The sequence below is a fragment of the Mirounga leonina genome, unplaced genomic scaffold, assembly GCF_011800145.1.
Source record: "Mirounga leonina isolate KUSES-001 unplaced genomic scaffold, KU_Mleo_1.0 Mir_53, whole genome shotgun sequence".
Classification (NCBI taxonomy): Eukaryota; Metazoa; Chordata; class Mammalia; order Carnivora; family Phocidae; genus Mirounga; species Mirounga leonina.
Genome location: NW_023270807.1, coordinates 76,922,340 through 76,940,039, shown reverse-complemented (window position 1 = coordinate 76,940,039; position 17,700 = coordinate 76,922,340). Strand labels below are relative to the sequence as shown.

Below are 17,700 nucleotides of genomic sequence, written 5' to 3'. Positions count from 1 at the left end.
CTTCCTTCCTTCCTTCCTTCCTTCCTTCCTTCCTTCCTTCCTTCCTTCCTTCCTTCCTTCCTTCCTTCCTTCCTTCCTTCTTTCTTTTCATTAAGTAGGGTCCATGCCCAGCATGGAGCCCAACATGGGGCCTGAACTCACGAGCCTGAGATCTGGACCTGCACTGAGATCAAGCACCAGCCGCTCAATTGACTGAGCCACCCAGGTGCTCCTAAGACAATCGTTTCTTAGCTGATTTCTCTGAATTACCCCTTAAGTTCATGCTGATCATGACACTCACAGGCTTCAAACCAACTGTTGTCATCACAGTGCCTTAGAGATGAAAGCCATATTTTCTACCATGGCGTAGAAGACTCTCCTCATATGATCAGTGATAGCCACAGAAATGTCCAGCTTTGTGTGCTTTTCCACATAACTTCCTACTCTGAACCTCCTCCTCAACCCCCTCAATTCTCAACTTGGCACCTGCTGCCCCCACCAGGACAGCGCAGACCTACCCACAGTGCCTGTGCCTTAGGCAGCTGCGCTGTTGAACAGTCCTAAGCAGGCTCCAGTGCCATCTCACAGCTCTGTGCTTCTGTATGCACACTTCTCTTTGGCCAGCAGGCCCTTCTTGTGGAGTCACTGGGCATATCTCCTGCTCATTTCTTTGACTCTCAGATGGACCATCAAGGCAGGAACTATGTGTGTCTTCATGTATGTTCTAGGTCATTTTTTGGCATTTCCTCTTGTGATTCTGTGTTTTCTTATTTATAAACAAAGAGATGTGAGCTCAATGGTCTTTCAGATTCCTACCAGCTCTGAATTTGTGTGCTTATATCAAATTAAAAATGACTCTAACATCCAGCAAAGTATTCAACACATGAAACACATTCAATAAACATTGAAATAATGAATGAACTAACTAATGAAGCATTTATGTCCCTATTTTGTTAATCTCTACTTGGCTCCTATTGACAATTTTTTCCTTGGACATTTCTATGTTTATTTTCAAATATATATAATTATTCAGCTTTAATTGGGCTATTGTAATGTCAAATTTATTCGGTCAGCAACAATTGAAGAATTTAATAGTAAGCTCCATATTAAAACAAAGACAATCTGTAACATGTAATTAGGAAACACAATAAAATTTATAACATAATAATATAGATTAAAGTAATACAGATTAATTTGGACAATTTGGAAAATGCAAAAAAGAAAGAAAAACAACCACAGCCAATTATCCAAAGATAAATACTAATATATATTTTATTTTCTTCCATTTAGTTTTATTTATTGCATATTGCCTTGGGTTTTTTTGCAATTGCAAATTTTATTGTTATTTTTCAGATAACACTTAGGCTTTTATTTAACTATTAAACATGTCAATTTACTCCTAGAATAAACAAGAAGAGACTGCAACCTGGTTGGTAAACGTATAACTAGATGGGAGAACTTTATCCAAGATGCCTCCTAGACAAAAGGAGAGTTTTTTTAGGCATTCAAAACAATAGGTATTTGCTACATCAACCTGAATTGCTTAGTGTTCAGGTGAAGAACTGACCCTAGGAGTGGGGAAGAAGTTCACATGGCAGAAGTGTATGCTGATTAATGGCATGTGGTCAACATCAAAGTGGACCAGTCAGTAGAAACGGGGTTATCCTCACAGGCAGCTATTTTAGATGGAAAAAACTGGTCATAGCCATTAGGCAACAATACACGTTAAGTTATTCACAGTACTTAATTTGTGCCAAACACCATACTGGGCACTATAAGACCTAGTCCAATGAGAGATCTAAAACAGCAAACACACAATTATACCATCATGTGAGTAGTCCACAAACAGAGATCCTGGAGGAGACAACTGGCTGCCTCAGTTGCTGAGTAGGTCTGACTGCAGTTTTCTGGTAAGGCTTTAGAGGAATAGATGGCTTAAGATTTAGATGTGCACTCTGGAACCTAAAATGGAAGACATAAGACCTAGGTCAAGCGTCAGTCTTCAAGGAACCAGGTGAGAACTTGGTTAGAAGAGCACAAGAGAACCTGAATGATTAGTATTGGTACTCGTTTCCTAGGGCTCCGGTAACAAAGTATCAAAACTGGATGGCTTAAAATAACAGAAATTTATTGTCTCACAGTTACAGAGGTTGATTAAGTTTATTTGCTACCATCAGTTGAAAAATATAGTGCTTATATATTGTCTACAACGTCAAGATTTCAGCAGGATTGATTACCTCAAAGAGCTGTAAAGGAGAATCTATTCCATGCTTATCCTACCTCCTGGTGGTTGGCTGGCAATCTTTGGCTTGTAGATGAACCACTCCAATCTCTGCCTTCAAATGGTGTTCTCCTTGCATCTCTGTTTCTTCCCTATGTGCATATCAGTCTCTGTGTCCAAATTTCCCCTTTTCATAAGGACTCCAGTCATATTGAATTAAAGACCACTGTAATGACTTCATTTTAACCTGATTACCTCTTAAAGACTATTTCCAACTAAGGTCTTTTTCTGAGGTACTGGAGATTAGGACTTCAACACATCTTTTGAGACTATGCAATTCAGTGCATAACAGTCTCACATGAGTCAGAAGAAGATTTTTTAAAAGGGTAATTTAGAATAATAGTCCTGATTGACTGGTTTAGGGTAGTTTCTGGGAAACCATTATAGGACTGGAATCATAGGCTGGCAAAGGATTTTGCTGAAGATGACGATCAAAAGCTAAAGAGGGCAGGACATTAAAATGTATCTAAAGATCCTGGAGCCCCTTATAAAAATGCTCTCAAAGACCACAAACTAATTTAGTCAGCCTGTATTGTATAAACTTTTACTTTTGCCTTCTCTCCGCCATACTTAATTGACTCTTTAAAGTACCAAATATATTTTCTTTGTCTCTCTGGCAGCTGTGAAAGATAAACCTGGAAAGTGGGAGGCAAGAAAGCTCCTCACAAAGCTATGCATCACCTCCATTGTGATTGCTCACTTTTGAGGAACTGATTACAGTTCTGATGTAGCTACGGAGCCCCAGTTGAAGGGGAAATTACCCACACAATTCAATCAGATTTGAAAGTAAAAATAATATTTTGGAACTTAAATATATACTTTGCAATCTGGAGCATATATCAGATGAGCTTTGTATCTTTGGGTAATTTGCCTAGTCTGCATTTTAATACATAAACAAATGTAGTTTTATTGTGAAAAAGAAGTGTATATATTATTGCAGGATGGATTGTGGATAACATGTTTGGAGAATCCAGCCAGCACACTTTGGCTCAGAAGTTTCTAGGCTGCACAGGATCTGCCTGGACAAGGTAGCATAGTTTTGGAGGAAGAGTACTAGTTTGGCAATCTGATCATGATATTCTTACTCTTCTCTGCTGTAGACTCTTTTGAGGCAGTGTTTTCTTATCCAGGGACAAAGAAGTTCAGGCTAATGGATCTCTTAGGTTCTTACCAGCTCTAAAATTGTGTGCTTATTTTAAATAAAAAAATGATAAAATAATCCTTTAGGAAGAATGAATAACATAATCTTTGACAGTCTCTCTACTCAAGAGTGCTTTCCTATTGAGTTCATCATTATCATTTAGAATGTGTAGATCATCTTGCCTTAGCACAGAATGGAAATTCTATAGATAGTTACAAAAATAAATAAATAAAAACATACAGAGACATGCATACTAACCAAGAGACAACTGAGATTTTTTTAAAGATTTTGTTTATTTATTTGACAGAGAGAGAGACAGCGAGAGAGAGAACACAAGCAGAGGGAGTGGGAGAGGGAGAAGGAGGCTCCCTGCTGAGCAGGGAGCCCAATGTGGGACTTGATTCCAGGACCCTGGGATCATGACCTGAGCCACAGACAGACGCTTAACGACTGAGCCACCCAGGCGCCCCACGACATCTGACATTTTGTTTAGTGTTGGCTAAAGCCTCCGCAAATTAAAACTGAAAAAATTTTGACACCAAACTTTTGACTTTTTCCAGCTAAGAACAGAGAGATCAGCAAAGAACTCAACCAACGTCCCCTGAATGCCTACTGCTTGGCCCCTAGGGAAGGTTTGCCTGATAAGAACCTCAGGGTCAGGTGCACTAGGACCTCTGGTACATTCAGAAAAGGACACAGGGACTGTTTGGCAGGTTGCCAGGGCCAAGCTCTGTAAAAGCACAGAGCACAGCTTGCAGAGTGCTGGAGAGGGACCACATGGGGTGGGCCAGAGACTGCAGCAGAGTTAAGTTGAGCTGAATGTTCTGGTCAGGGAAAGGTCAGAGTCTGGGCAAGTGCAGGAACAGCAGGGCCATGCCAACTCCGATGCCAAGCATCAGGGCCATTCCAACTGGTGGATTCCATTTGTTTTTAATTATCAGTATACCGAAGGGACTTTTGTTTCTTGTAAATAAGGATGACAAACAAATTAAGCTCCAGCAGGTGCAACAGGCTTATTTTGTCCTGAGCTAAAAGTGTCCTAGCTAAGATGTAACTTGCCAAACAGCTGATGAGAAGGAAGGGACTTTTTTCTTCTTCCATATGAAAACTTCTGGGTATAGTTTCTATGCAAAGAGGAGGTGCACTAGCAAATGCAGTTGTGGCAAATTCTTTTTTTTTTATTTTATTTTAACGTGATTATTAAGGCAGTTACTGATGGTTGCATTGTTTTGATAAACGAATTTAAAACTTGGTGTCTGAGCTCTGTCTTGCCGAAGTTTGAAGTTTTCATCCAAGAAGCACTAGTGGCCGTCTGCCATTTTGAACAGCTCCCTAGAGCACATGGGTCCAGCTGTTCCACTGAGCAGTGTTATGGTACCATTTCTGAGTGGGATAATGAAATTCCAGCATACAGGATTGTGTCTGTAAATCAAAACTTAGACTGTGAGGAACCAGATTTTCCCCCAGGGTAACAGGAATGAGGCATTAATATGCTAATTTGAGTTTGAATTCAGCCCCCTTGCTCTTTTGATTTTGTATTAATTCCTACATTTATGCCTATGCACACGTCAGCCAGAAAATCCTTTAGTGGAATGGACAGCCAGCTGCCCGAGGTGGGTGAGGTCTGGTCCCTCACAGAAGCAGAGACATAGATTAGGTGTTCTCCTGGGGATCCTGCCAATCAGGTTCCAAAAGCACAGCTTATCTCATGCAAACTTGGTTCCCCCTAGAGAACTTTTAAAAGAGGCTTTGTTTTTGCCAAGATTCTCCTTTGGTTTTTAGCTTAATTAATAGTGATCCAAAAGAACCAAAATAAGCTGCTTGTGGTCATGTGTGAATGCTGATGTCCTCTGTCTATTTTGTGAGATATTTATATTGAGCTTAGTAACTCAGAAGCAGCTAAAAGGACTATTAAACGTAAGGAAAAATGATGCCTAGATGTTCTAAGATGTATTTTTTTCTTCTGTTTCTCCCTGGGATTTAATTATTTAAGAAATTTTGATAAATTGTAAAATTTTTAATGGCCAGAAGCAAGCAGTGCTTATAATATCTATACCATATCGTTAATAAATAGAATTGTATTGGAAGATGAAAGTAGTTTTTCTTATAATATTTTAAAATTTGGTTCCCTCAAAGAAAAATCTATTAAAACTCCACTATGGGGCAGACATCATGTGATGAGCCAGGGATACAAAAATAAAATAACATGGTGTAGTCTTTTTTTTTTTTTTTTTTTTAAAGATTTTATTTACTTGACAGAGAGATACACAGCGAGAGAGGGAACACAAGCAGGGGGAGTGGGAGAGGGAGAAGCAGGCTTCCCATGGAGCAGGGAGCCTGACGCGGGGCTCCATCCCAGGGTCCTGGGATCATGACCTGAGCTGAAGGCAGCCGCTTACTGACTGAGCCACCCAGGTGCCCCCATGGTGTAGTCTTTAAAGAGATTTCACCTACTAGGAAGTCAAATATAAGAACAATGGCAGTATCATTATTTAATTGTTGAAATGGAATTATGCACATGGTCCTGTTGGTGTATGAAATAAGTAGAGATCAAAGAACATTTCACAGTGGAGGAGGCAAGTGAGTCAGGAGTGAAAGGGCGCATTGACAAGGGGAAGTGTGGGAATAGGAATTCTAGGTAGAAGGCACAGGCAGGGAGAAAGGAGGGTACATGGTGTGCGTTTGAAGCTACAATCATTTTGCTATAACTGCAATGTAAAGTTCAAGGGGAAATTCATGGAGATAAGATTGCATTGATGAGCAAATACCAAATCGTTAAAGCAACAAAATATTTTTAGATTTCATATAGCACCTACTATGTAATAGATACCATGCTAGGCCATGAGGGAGATCCTAATATATGTAACGGGTCAATAGTACAATCGGATTTTCCTGTTAGAAAGGTTACTCTGAGAGAGAAAAATCTCAATCTAAAGGTTCAAGAGAATAGTTAGAATATTATTATAATAATATTTGCAATAATAATATAGCAAGAAGGGCATTCTGCTCCAAATTTTAGAATGGTCTCTTTCTCTTTTACTTTCCCATTCCCCTACTAGACTAATTTCTTCTCACCTTTCACATCTTTAAATGTCACTTCTACCAAGGGACATTCCCTAAATACACAGACTAGTGTAGGTCTCTGAATGCCACCTGATTATTTTCTTCATGGCAATTATACTAAGTGTCATTAACTACCTTTGCAGTTGTTTGTCTAACTTCCATTATTCATCAGCTTGTTGACATCACAATGACAGGGATAGAGTCTGTCTTGCCTGGCAATCTTTAGCACATATGTGCTTTCTTTATTTTTGTGTAAATAAATGACAGGTGAAGAATGTAATATTGGATAAAAAAAAAGATGTGTAAGAAGAACATTGAAAGGTAGATTGAAAGAGGTTGGCAAATGAACAAAAGTGGAAAATGAAAGATGAATCCTGGATGACTCCCTTGTTTCTAGTCTGACAGTTGGACATGCTATTAATAAGAGTTACGACTAAATTGTGGAGAAAGATTTTGACTTAAATTTGAGCCCTACAGCATTAATTAATTGAATCACAGCTCATAGTAAATTAAATTTAGTTTTCTTTAAAAGGATTTGGTGTTGTTCTAGTCTCATGCCAGTATATTTTCAAAAAATTTCAGTGTGAATGTTTCTGTAGAAGAGTAACACGTACAATTTATGTTGATTATATTTTGCATCAGATTCAGAAAATTATTTCTCTGTATTTCTGTCTTTATATTTTGATGTTTCTCCAGGGTTGAGCTGGGCTTCTTTGGCATATAGCGTGATAAATTTTTAAAGTTTTCTACTACATGATATTGAAGTTAAAGGTTTGCAGAAGCTGAGGTGTATTGTTACCTTTGCAATCAGACCTAGTTTTGGTACAAGTTTGTGCTTGGATATGAAATGAAAGTAGAAATAAAAAATTTATAGTTACCTTAATATTTAAACATCTAACTATGTAAAACCTCATTCCAGTTAAAAAAGATTTTCAAAAGCAGCAGATAACCTTTTGACATCAAAAATTGCTATGCAAACATTTCATTATTTATTCCCTTTATTTAAGTGAAAAAGTATTATCTGTTTCTTTCCAGTTGCACACCGAGAAAAAGAAAAAGTAAAAGAAAAAGAAAAATCTGAAAAGAAAGGTATGGAGTTATTCTTACTCTGTTCTTACACATTGGCCCCTCCCCCCTTTGAAGTCTTCTTTTTTACACCGGATTTTTAAAAATTATATTATGATATTTTCCTTAGAATTGAATCTATAAAGAGTAATTTCTAGGTTGAGACTCAAACCCTGTTACCAATTTACTCTCTAGAAATGTATCTATTTTTCTCCTGGCAGTTGTGAGACTGCCTTAGCCAACAATTAGGATATTATTTCACAAAATATTTGTCCATTTGATAGGTAAGAAAGTATACTTCCTTATTTTAACTTGCATTCTTTTATTACCTATAGGACTGGAATTTTTAAAAAAATTTAATTTGTATGTATTTGTTTAGAATCCGCAATGCAGACTCCTTGTTTAACAAATACAGAGACATTGTGAAAAGCTTCCTTCTGCCTGTTCCCAGCCTCCCAGATCCCATTCCATCCTACCCACACATACACACAATAAACCACTTTTATGAGTTTTATGTGCATCTTTCAGAGCCTCAATATGCATTCATAAGATAATATAGATTACTGTTTCTGCCTGGTTTTTTACACAAAATTTAATGTGTCCTAATATTTTGGCTTTTGTAATTTAATAATATACCTTAGAGATCTTTCTGTATCAGTAAGTGGATATTTTCCTAATTTTTTTTAAAAAAAAGCTTCGTGGTATTTAAATGGAGATATTTTCTTCCATGATATATTTAAACTGCTTATTATTTATAGATTGAAGTTTTTAAATATGATTTTTAGTGATGTATATTTCTTATTTAACTGTTCACGCTCATTACCCATTTCTCCTGATAATATTTGTGCATGTCATTTGGGTATATTTTCCTGGTCTGTCACTTTTTCAGGTATTTTTCTCAGGTTTTGTAGTTAAAGTTAGGGTTTCTGTCTGTGTGCATAGACATGTGTGAGTGCATTTTTGTGTGTATGCATGCCTGTGTTTGTGTTTAGAGTCTTGAATTTTTATGTGGCTAGATATGTTGATATTTTCTTTTGGTGTTTCTGCTTTTGAATTTTCATTCGAAGATTAACTAAATAGTTACTAATATTTCCTCAAGTTTTTAAAATCAGTTTCATATTTCACATTTAACTTTAATTCATCAAAAATCCATTTCAATGTATGTTATGAAAATTCTATTTTTTTTGCTTTTTAGAGTGGATAATGTTTAGGATATTTGTGCTAGATTTCAGCTGATTTATATGTCCACAATATGCATACCCTGCTGAGCTATCTTCTGTGGAACATTCCACTTAGCTGGAATGTTTTATAATATTTTAGGAATCAGATCAGTTGAAACATGTTTCAATCTTCTTTATTCTATACTCACATTTAAAATTTTGAATTAAATAGTTGTTGCTTTATTAACGTTTACTTAGTAATAATATCCACGGATTTCAGAGTCCAGAGTGCTAACCATTACACTATGGGACCATATCCACGGATTTCAATACAGCCACATTCTTTGTTCTAGAAACAGGTGTCTGTTTCCCTTCTGCTATTAAGTTATGCAGAATTATCGGCATCAGGTTCTCTGTACTCTGACTAAATGAAATAATCTGATATTTCTCATGATGTTTTTCAACTTTCACAGTGGCTAAATATTTTTTGTTAATACGTGGTTAAGAATTTGTTGCCCCTAAATTATAAATGTTATGGGAAATTTTCAAATTGGAAAGCAGAACAAAATGCTTTATTCTAAGTGTTCTTTGATTTGTTGTATACCAGTTAAAGGAGTTTGCTTTTTATAAAGTTATTATACTGCAACCCCATGACCTTGTGTGAATTGTGCCTTTCTTAGCTTGGCATAGTGCTCCTTCAGCTAACATTGTCCAAGCTATCACCAATAACCCCAAATGGTAGTGGAGATGGTGGTGGGGCAGGCTGAGAGGTTGAGAGACTGACACCCTGGTGGGGGTGAGGGGGTATGGGCACCTGCTTTTTCATGAGCCCTGCAAATGCCAAGGTTACTTGGCCTTCAACAGAGCATTGTGCTTTAAGCTTTCTATGAGGTTTGCCTTATCTCTCCAAGATTCTGGGAAACTATTCATCACCTGTATTTTAAAAGACTAGTTTGTTAAATACATATTCAGGCACATTTTTTTCTTTTATAATACAAGTAAAGCTGATGGACATTAATGTTCTTATTATATAGTTGGAGAAATGGAAATAATTGGGAGTCTAATTTTTTACTCTAATAATTTGACTCTTTCCTTAACCCAACTGTTTAATTAAATATTTTATTTTTTCATTTAATTTTCTATAATTGCTTTAATTCCCATTATTCTCCAATAAATAATACATAAATGTTGAAAAATATATGGTGGTTTGGGAAACTACCAAACCACACACAGTTTAATACATTTGAACATTGGCTAACCTGCACGTGCTTCTGTATGTCTCAGGGCTCCTTTACTTAATAGAAGTTAGTGAAATAAATTCATATTGATTTATTAATTTATTACATAACGATGAGAAGGTATACTGTTTCAGGTATCATGTCAAATACTATTCAATTAAGAAGCTGCACTCGATCAGTAATCATTTGTGATTACGTTATACTTCATTGGTTGTTCTCTACCAAAGATGCTATTTCTTAGGGATTGATTATTTAGAAAAACTTTCATTAGAGTGAAGGACATTTGGTAAAGCAGGGACGAGAGATCCTAAGTATTTTTTTTTTTAAAGATTTTATTTATTTGACAGAGAGAGACACAGCGAGAGAGGGAACACAAGCAGGGGGAGTGGGAGAGGGAGAAGCAGGGTTCCCGCAGAGCAGGGAGTCCGATGCAGGGCTCGATCCCAGGACCTTGGGATCATGACCTGAGCTGAAGGCAGACGCCCAACCACTGAGCCACCCAGGCGCCCCGAGATCCTAAGCATTTTTTTAATGCATAAGATAGTCCCTTATAGTAAGAAATTATTTCCCCAAATGTCAATTATATCCTTGTTGTGAAACACTGTTATGAATCAAAGCTCTAATTCTGATTTAAATATTTATCTTAATTAATCATAAAGAGATGTTTCTTCCTGATAAAATAACATCTTTTCACAAATTATTATAAATTTGTTCTCTCAGTTCGTCTTTCCTGAAAACTTTATCTCTTTAGAATAATAACTTTAAAAAGGAGAATGAGACTAGCTTTCTTTCTTTTTTTTTTAAAGATTTATTTATTTATTTGAGAGAGTGAGAATGAGAGAGAGTACATGAGAGGGGGGAGGGTCAGAGGGAGAAGCAGGCTCCTCGCTGAGCAGGGAGCCTGACGTGGGACTCGATCCCAGGACTCTAGGATGATGACCTGAGCTGAAGGCAGTCGCTTAACCAACTGAGCCACCCAGGCTCCCGAGACTAGCTTTCAAAATGCTTTCTAAATCTTAGTGCCAAGTCTTTTAAATTGGGTTTTATACAGTTATTATTACATTAGTATCTTTTTATTTCTAAGTCAGGCTTATTAATGTCATCGATCCTCAAAATAGTTCATGATTTTGATGGCTATAAAAATTGAGGTAAAGAGAAAGCTTGGTCTTGAAATCCACTAAAAGTATGTACTAATATAACATTTTCTGTTTAAGCAACTCACAAGGAAAAAATTGAGAAAAAAGAAAAACCAGAAACAAAGATAATGGCAAAAGGTAACTTTTCCCTTTATTCTTTCCTTCCTTCCCTTCTTTTTTTCTTTCCTCCCTCCTTCCTTCTCTTTCTTTCTTTCTTTACTTTCTCTCTCTCTCCCTCCCTCCCTCCCTCCCTCCCTCCTTCTCTCCCTTTCTTTCTTTCTCTTTCTTTCTTTCTTTTTTCATACCCAGGGTTTGAACTTATAATGCTGAGATCAAGACCTGAACTGAGATTAGTTGGACACTTTACCCAATGAGCCACCCAGGTGCCACCCCCCTTTATTATTTCCATAACTAAATTATTTTTATTGAAAAGATTATATTTTGGGTGTCAGAGAGCTGGATGATTATAAGCATTCAGCATTTCCTTTACATAAAAATTAATTTGGTCGTACATTTAAAATTTAATATTTTAAAGAACAATAAAACTAAATATTTAAAATAATAGAGCCTCTGAACATGTGAGAGGAAGATGAAAGGCTTTTCCACATATGGTGGGAAGAATCTGGAACCCCAAGACCTTTACCACTTGCTGTCATCCCCATAGGTATGTAATATTACATGGCAAAGAGCACTTTGCAAAGTATTTAAGGTTGATCTAAAATACAGAGATTATCCTGGATTATTCAGGTAAACTCAATGTAATCTCATGAATCTTTAAAGTGTAGAGATGTGACACAAGAGAAAGAAAGATTTGAAGTGTGAGAAGGATTTGCCCCCCATTGCTGGCTTGAAAATAGAAGGGAGAACGTGGACAGCGTGAAAAGAATTTTGTCAACATGCTGAATAAATTGACTCTTCCCCAGAGCTTCCAGTAAAAAATGCAGCCCTGTTGGCAATTTGATTTTAGCCCTGTGAACCTGTGAACCTTAAGCAGAAAACTTAGTTGAGCCACATTGTGCCAAGACTTTTGAACTTTGGAAACCGGGAGATATTAAATGGATATTGTGTTAAGCAACTAAGTTTGTAGTAATTTGCTACTGTAGAGATAGGAAAGTAGCACAACATAGTTGGTTTACAGCTTTTGACCAGTAGTACACTCTGAGTTAATTTTAGAAGATTCAAATTCAGGATTTATTTTTTTCAAGAAGAAAGGATAATGCATATATCTTGATTGATATTTTAAGCCATTGAAGACCAAAAGTATCTTAATAATATACCCCCCAAAAAACAATTAGAATATCAATGTAATGTTATGTATTTTGGAGGATTACATAAATACTAAATTATAAATTTCTTATTCTAAATTTATTTACCAATTGTTTGATGTTAAAAAAATATGGATTCTGATAGTTCAATCTTATCTCCTAAATTTAAATTTCCTCTTCCTATTTTAAAATATAGGTTTTATGTGACCAGTACATTTTAGAAATCTCAATTGAGTGTTTTCAAGGGACTAACTCAAATAAACATTGGAATCTACTTTCAAAATTCAGTGTGTTTACCTACACAATGCAAAATAATTAAATATTTGAGGCAGATATATTTTTACCAAATTTTTTTTCATGAGCTAACCAAATATCATTTTATTAAGATAGATGGATTATAAACTAAGACTTTGTTTCCTGGAAGGTAGCATGAATTTAGTCTTAAGATGAAATTTATAATTAAATATATATTATTATATTCTATTTGGTTCTCTTCTTTTTGACAGATTTGAAAGAAAATAAATTCATATATATATATGAAATCTTACAGCTGGTAGGGATGTTAGAGATCATCTCACCTAATTGCCTAACTAAACAGATGAAGAAACTGACCTTCAGGGAGAAAAAACAATTTTCCCAGATTATATAACTAGTATGTAATTAAACTAAGACAAAACCCCAAGTGAACTGAGTAAAAGTCTAGTATTCTTTCCAAAGATAAATAAAGGTCTTCAAGCATCAATTATTCCTTCAAAAAATATCTATTTAATACTGTACTAGTTATTTATTGCTGTGAAAAAATTACCACAATTTAGAAACTTAAGTCAACACACATTTATTATGTCAGCTTTTGTGGGTCAAAAACCTGGGCATGGCTTAGCTCGGTCCTCAGCTTCATGATGTCTCACAAGACTGTAATCAATGTATTAGACAAAGCTACAGTCCCATCTGAAGGATCAACTGGGGAAGGATAATTTCCAAGTTCATTTACATGATTGTTGGCAAGATTCAGTTCTTCAAAACCTGTTGAATCAGGGCCTCAATGCTTTCTGACTGTTGGCTGGAAGCCATTCTCAGTTCCTTGCCACATAAGTCTCACTAATATATAGCTGGCTTCATCAAACTTAACAAGACAGAGAATCATCTAGTAAAACAGAGATAATCTGATGTAGACTAATCATGGAAGTCACATATTATTGGTTAGCAGCAAATGCATTGGCCAGCCCATATTCAAGGGGAGAAGATGACATAAGCATATGAATACCAGAAAGTGGAGGTCACGGGCGGGCCATCTTGAGTCAGCCTGGCCTGCCACAAATCACAAATATTTTATTTACATACTTATATTCTTATGGGGGAGATACATGTAGGCAACCTATATATGTATACATTGCATGTGTATATACACACACACAAATATGTTTCCTTTTTTATTTTATGTATGTATATATACATTATGTTAGGAATATAGGAAATACATAGGAAATTATCGTTGCATAATGGATAATTTGGGGGAAAACAGAATAAGATTGGAAAGGTATTCATTATAGTATATGACAATTAAGTTAGAAACAAAGATAACTTATAGTATTTGAGAGGTATGACCAGAGTTAAAGTAAAATCTTCCTCTGAACACTTTGATTGCCAGAGGCACTCCCGTGGAACACAGCACATTTTATAATCTGTTTCAAGCACAACCTGTCCAAGAGCAGCAACTCTCTGTTCCTCCCTGGTACATGTGTAGGACCTCATATTCATTGTGAAAACTAGCCCATTCCTATAGTTCTTTAAAAATAACAAAGACAGGGAAGAAGTAGAAGAAGAGATGATGGCAAGAGAAGTAAGTGGGGTAAGCCAAGTCCAGGCCAGCCTGTTGAACTGGCTGGAAAATGATGATCTTCAGATATGTGTGTATTTGATGAAGTAGGGGCGGTTACTACTTATCGATCACTTTCAGAAGACTTTCTATTGTTCTCACTGGTTTGTGTATATGTGTATCTCCCTCCATATGTCTTAAAATACATTTTTGAAATCATCCTCAGAGATTAATATGAATAATATTATGCAATTTAGTGTAATGGGGAAATGGGTTAGTCATTTTGGTTCTACTGCTTCTACTTCTGCCTTACTAGTTGCACTGTATTTGGCAAATGGCTTTTCATTCCTAGATTTCTCATCTGTAAAATGAGTATAATAGAGTAATTCCTGCTATACATCAAACTCTAAGTTCTAGGAAAACTCCAAAGAACTCTAGGAATTCAGGATATGAGGATTTAATATTAGAAATTCCAATGTACTTCTTTTGCAGTGTACAAATTATTTGTTCACATTATTTTACTTATCCTCTCAGCTTCCTTAAAGGAAAAAATAGCTGCAGTGGTAATTTTTTTTTAATGAGGGAAACTGAGGAACTGAGAAATGAAGCAGTTGGCAGTTCTTTAATAAATGAGTTGAAATTTGTTATATCTTACCTCCAAAAAGAATAGTATGTTAATATGTTTATTGGATAATGTGATTTCCCTACTTTGGCATTAGACATTTTGATTCTAGTACAGTCACTAATGGGTAAGGCTAATTCCCAAGTGAATTAAATACACTGATGTCTTTCTTTTGATTAGACCATTTTATTTTTTATTTGACAAAAATCATAAATTAAATATCCTCCTAAATAGAACTGGGTGATTGGAATATAGTGTGACAATACTTTTTGCTTTATCATTTCTTAGTGAGCTCCTCAATCCAAATGTCAGTCAAATTCTTAAAAAAAAAAAAAAGAAGAAACAACAACAGGAAAAGTATTTTGGCATAAAATTTAAGAACACCTACCCAGTTTGATAAAAAAGAATAGCAGTTGAATGTTGCTTTAGTTTCATGGTATTTGCCCCATTATATCCACATCATTGTTGAGTTCTTACCCATTTTAATGTGGGGTAAACTTACTTGTTTCAAATATGAAGCTCACTGACAAATGTCTAAAATAGGTAAGGAAAATTTTGTTATTTTTATACTTAAAACCATTGATAAAAATGAGTTTGTTTAGATGTGGTCTTGAAGAAAATTATCTTTGCTCATTTACAAATTATTATGGCATTAAAGGCAGATCTGAATTTCATATATTTTAAATCCATGGTGTGAAGTTAAGGTTAAATCAAGTGCTACCTACAAGTGGGTAGGTGTCATTTAATGTAACAAAAATTACAGTTTCACACCCCAAAAAGTATAAGCAAAAAAACATTTGGCAAATTTTTCAAGTTTTGTCAAGTTCATTTTAAACACATATTTACATATGCAATCTGTTTATTGCTATATGTGTACTATCTGTACAGTGAAACATGTACTGTTCTCTCTTCTTGATCAAGAGTGCTAATCCAGTAAACACTTATTTTGTGTTTTCCCTGAAAAAAATCACTGTGCTAGACATGATGATGCTACAAAAATGAATCATATAGTTCCTATCCTCAAGTTGCTCTGTCTGGTAGGGAAGAACGATGGTGAACAATCATTTGTAATACAAGATATATAACAGGGAAAAGCAGATGTGCTTTAATAAAAGTTGAGGCAAACTGAAGCTCAGGTGAAGGAAAGATTAATTCCAATGGCCGTGCACTTTGTTGCATATGCACTGAGCGCAAAGAAATTTATATATGCAGAAAACACAGAAAACATAAAGAATGAAGCCTGGCAATGTTTGACATGTAGAAAATGCATGAGACATTCAAGAAAAAGAAAGTAGTCTAGGGGAGGAAGAAACTTTTGGAAAGGTGCTATGAGAGGAGAGATAGGATGAAACCAGATCTTGCAGGATTTTAAATGCTATCCTAACCTTTTTTATCCTGCTAATCTTCATAGCTCCAGCAACTCGCTCTGAGCCCACGCCATGCTAAGCTCTCTGGAAGAGTTCATTAGGTGAACATAGATGAATTGTGTGAGTCTGAGGTGTTGCTGGCATCTCAGGGGAGCTTCCTCTGTAGCCAGAAACTAATAAATATTTGGTGTGAGGTTCTGGAATTATGTTGATTTAAAGTCATTTGCAGAGAGCTGATGGTTTCAGTCACAGAAATCTATGAATCTGCTGTAGGAAAGAGCAGTAGCCAGCAAAGGAGATTTAAAAATGGTTTAAAGGAAGTAGAAGAAAATCCCCAATTGAATATAGTTACAAAAGCTACAGAGACATTGGGGATTTGTGGAGTAATTGGGTGATTTTTGTGTTAAGAGTTTTATGTCTGAGCAATTTTGGAAAACAGTGCATAGAATAATCTCCCTCTTTGAAGATTCTTAATAGACTTTAGCTTTGAGAAATTTCATAGTGAAAAAAAACTGATTTAACTTAGTTTCCAAATTTCTTTGATCTAGGAATATCCCCATACTTTTTTTTTTTTTAAAGATTTTATTTATTTATTTGACAGAGACATAGCGAGAGAGGGAACACAAGCAGGGGGAGTAGGAGAGGGAGAAGCAGGCTTCCCCGCGGAGCAGGGAGCCCGATGTGGGGCTTGATCCCAGGGTCCTGGGATCACGACCTGAGCCGAAGGCAGACGCTTAACGACTGAGCCACCCAGGCGCCCCCCCCCCCATACTTTTAACATAGTAGCATCATCTTCCTGCAAAGTTCCTGAGAAACAGTGCTTTGGGAAGTTTGGTCCATTCAATTAAATGCAGTACCACAGATGATTTTGGTTTTGTAAGGATCAGGCATTATCACTTTCATTCTTCTCTTCATGGGACCTCACAATATTATCTTGCATTAGTCTCAAATTATTGCTTAGTGTACTAAAGTAAAAAACTTGATTATAATATTTTCATAAAATTTTTTGACATGAGTGACAATAAAGCCTATCCATTACATTGACAAATGACATGAGAGAATCACATTGCAGTAGACTTACTGTGGTGTCTAGTGATTATGTGTGGTCCCATAGAATAAATCATGTCCAGCATGTAGCATCTATATAAACAATTTCCCACAAATGTGTGCTGTATTATTATTGCTTTTTGTAAAATAATTGAAAGTTTCACAAATTGATTAGTTCACATTTCTAGTTCCTTCCACCCAAATGCATAGAATATCAAATTAAGAATATGTGTGTATAGAATGTGTGTGCATATATGTTATAGTTAACATATATTTTCTAATTTAAATCCCTTTCTGTTCACTAGGATATATGTAAGTGTTTTAAAAGTGATTAGAACTATTATTTCTGACTTAAGATAAGCAGGAGCTAATATCTCATTTTCTGCTCTCTTTCCATCTCCTTTAAAGTCAAGTCATTAGAGCCTGAGTGTTTCTGAGGTATCCTTTAGTGGATTTTATTGTTTCATTTCTCTTAGTCACTACCCGTGCAAGTAATCTCACCTTTATACCCCCAAGAGTT

At 35.9% G+C, this 17,700-nt stretch overlaps 1 protein-coding gene across 1 annotated transcript in view; it reads left to right on the top strand.

Annotated features, from left to right (window-relative positions):
• TRDN (triadin) overlaps nt 1-17,700 on the top strand; it is a 386,087-nt gene that overhangs the window by 95,736 nt on the left and 272,651 nt on the right. Inside the window, exons 6-7 of the mRNA XM_034990493.1 lie at nt 7,500-7,553; nt 11,142-11,201. Of these exons, the coding sequence (XP_034846384.1) occupies nt 7,500-7,553; nt 11,142-11,201 (114 nt within the window). The remainder of the gene's footprint in view (nt 1-7,499; nt 7,554-11,141; nt 11,202-17,700) is intronic.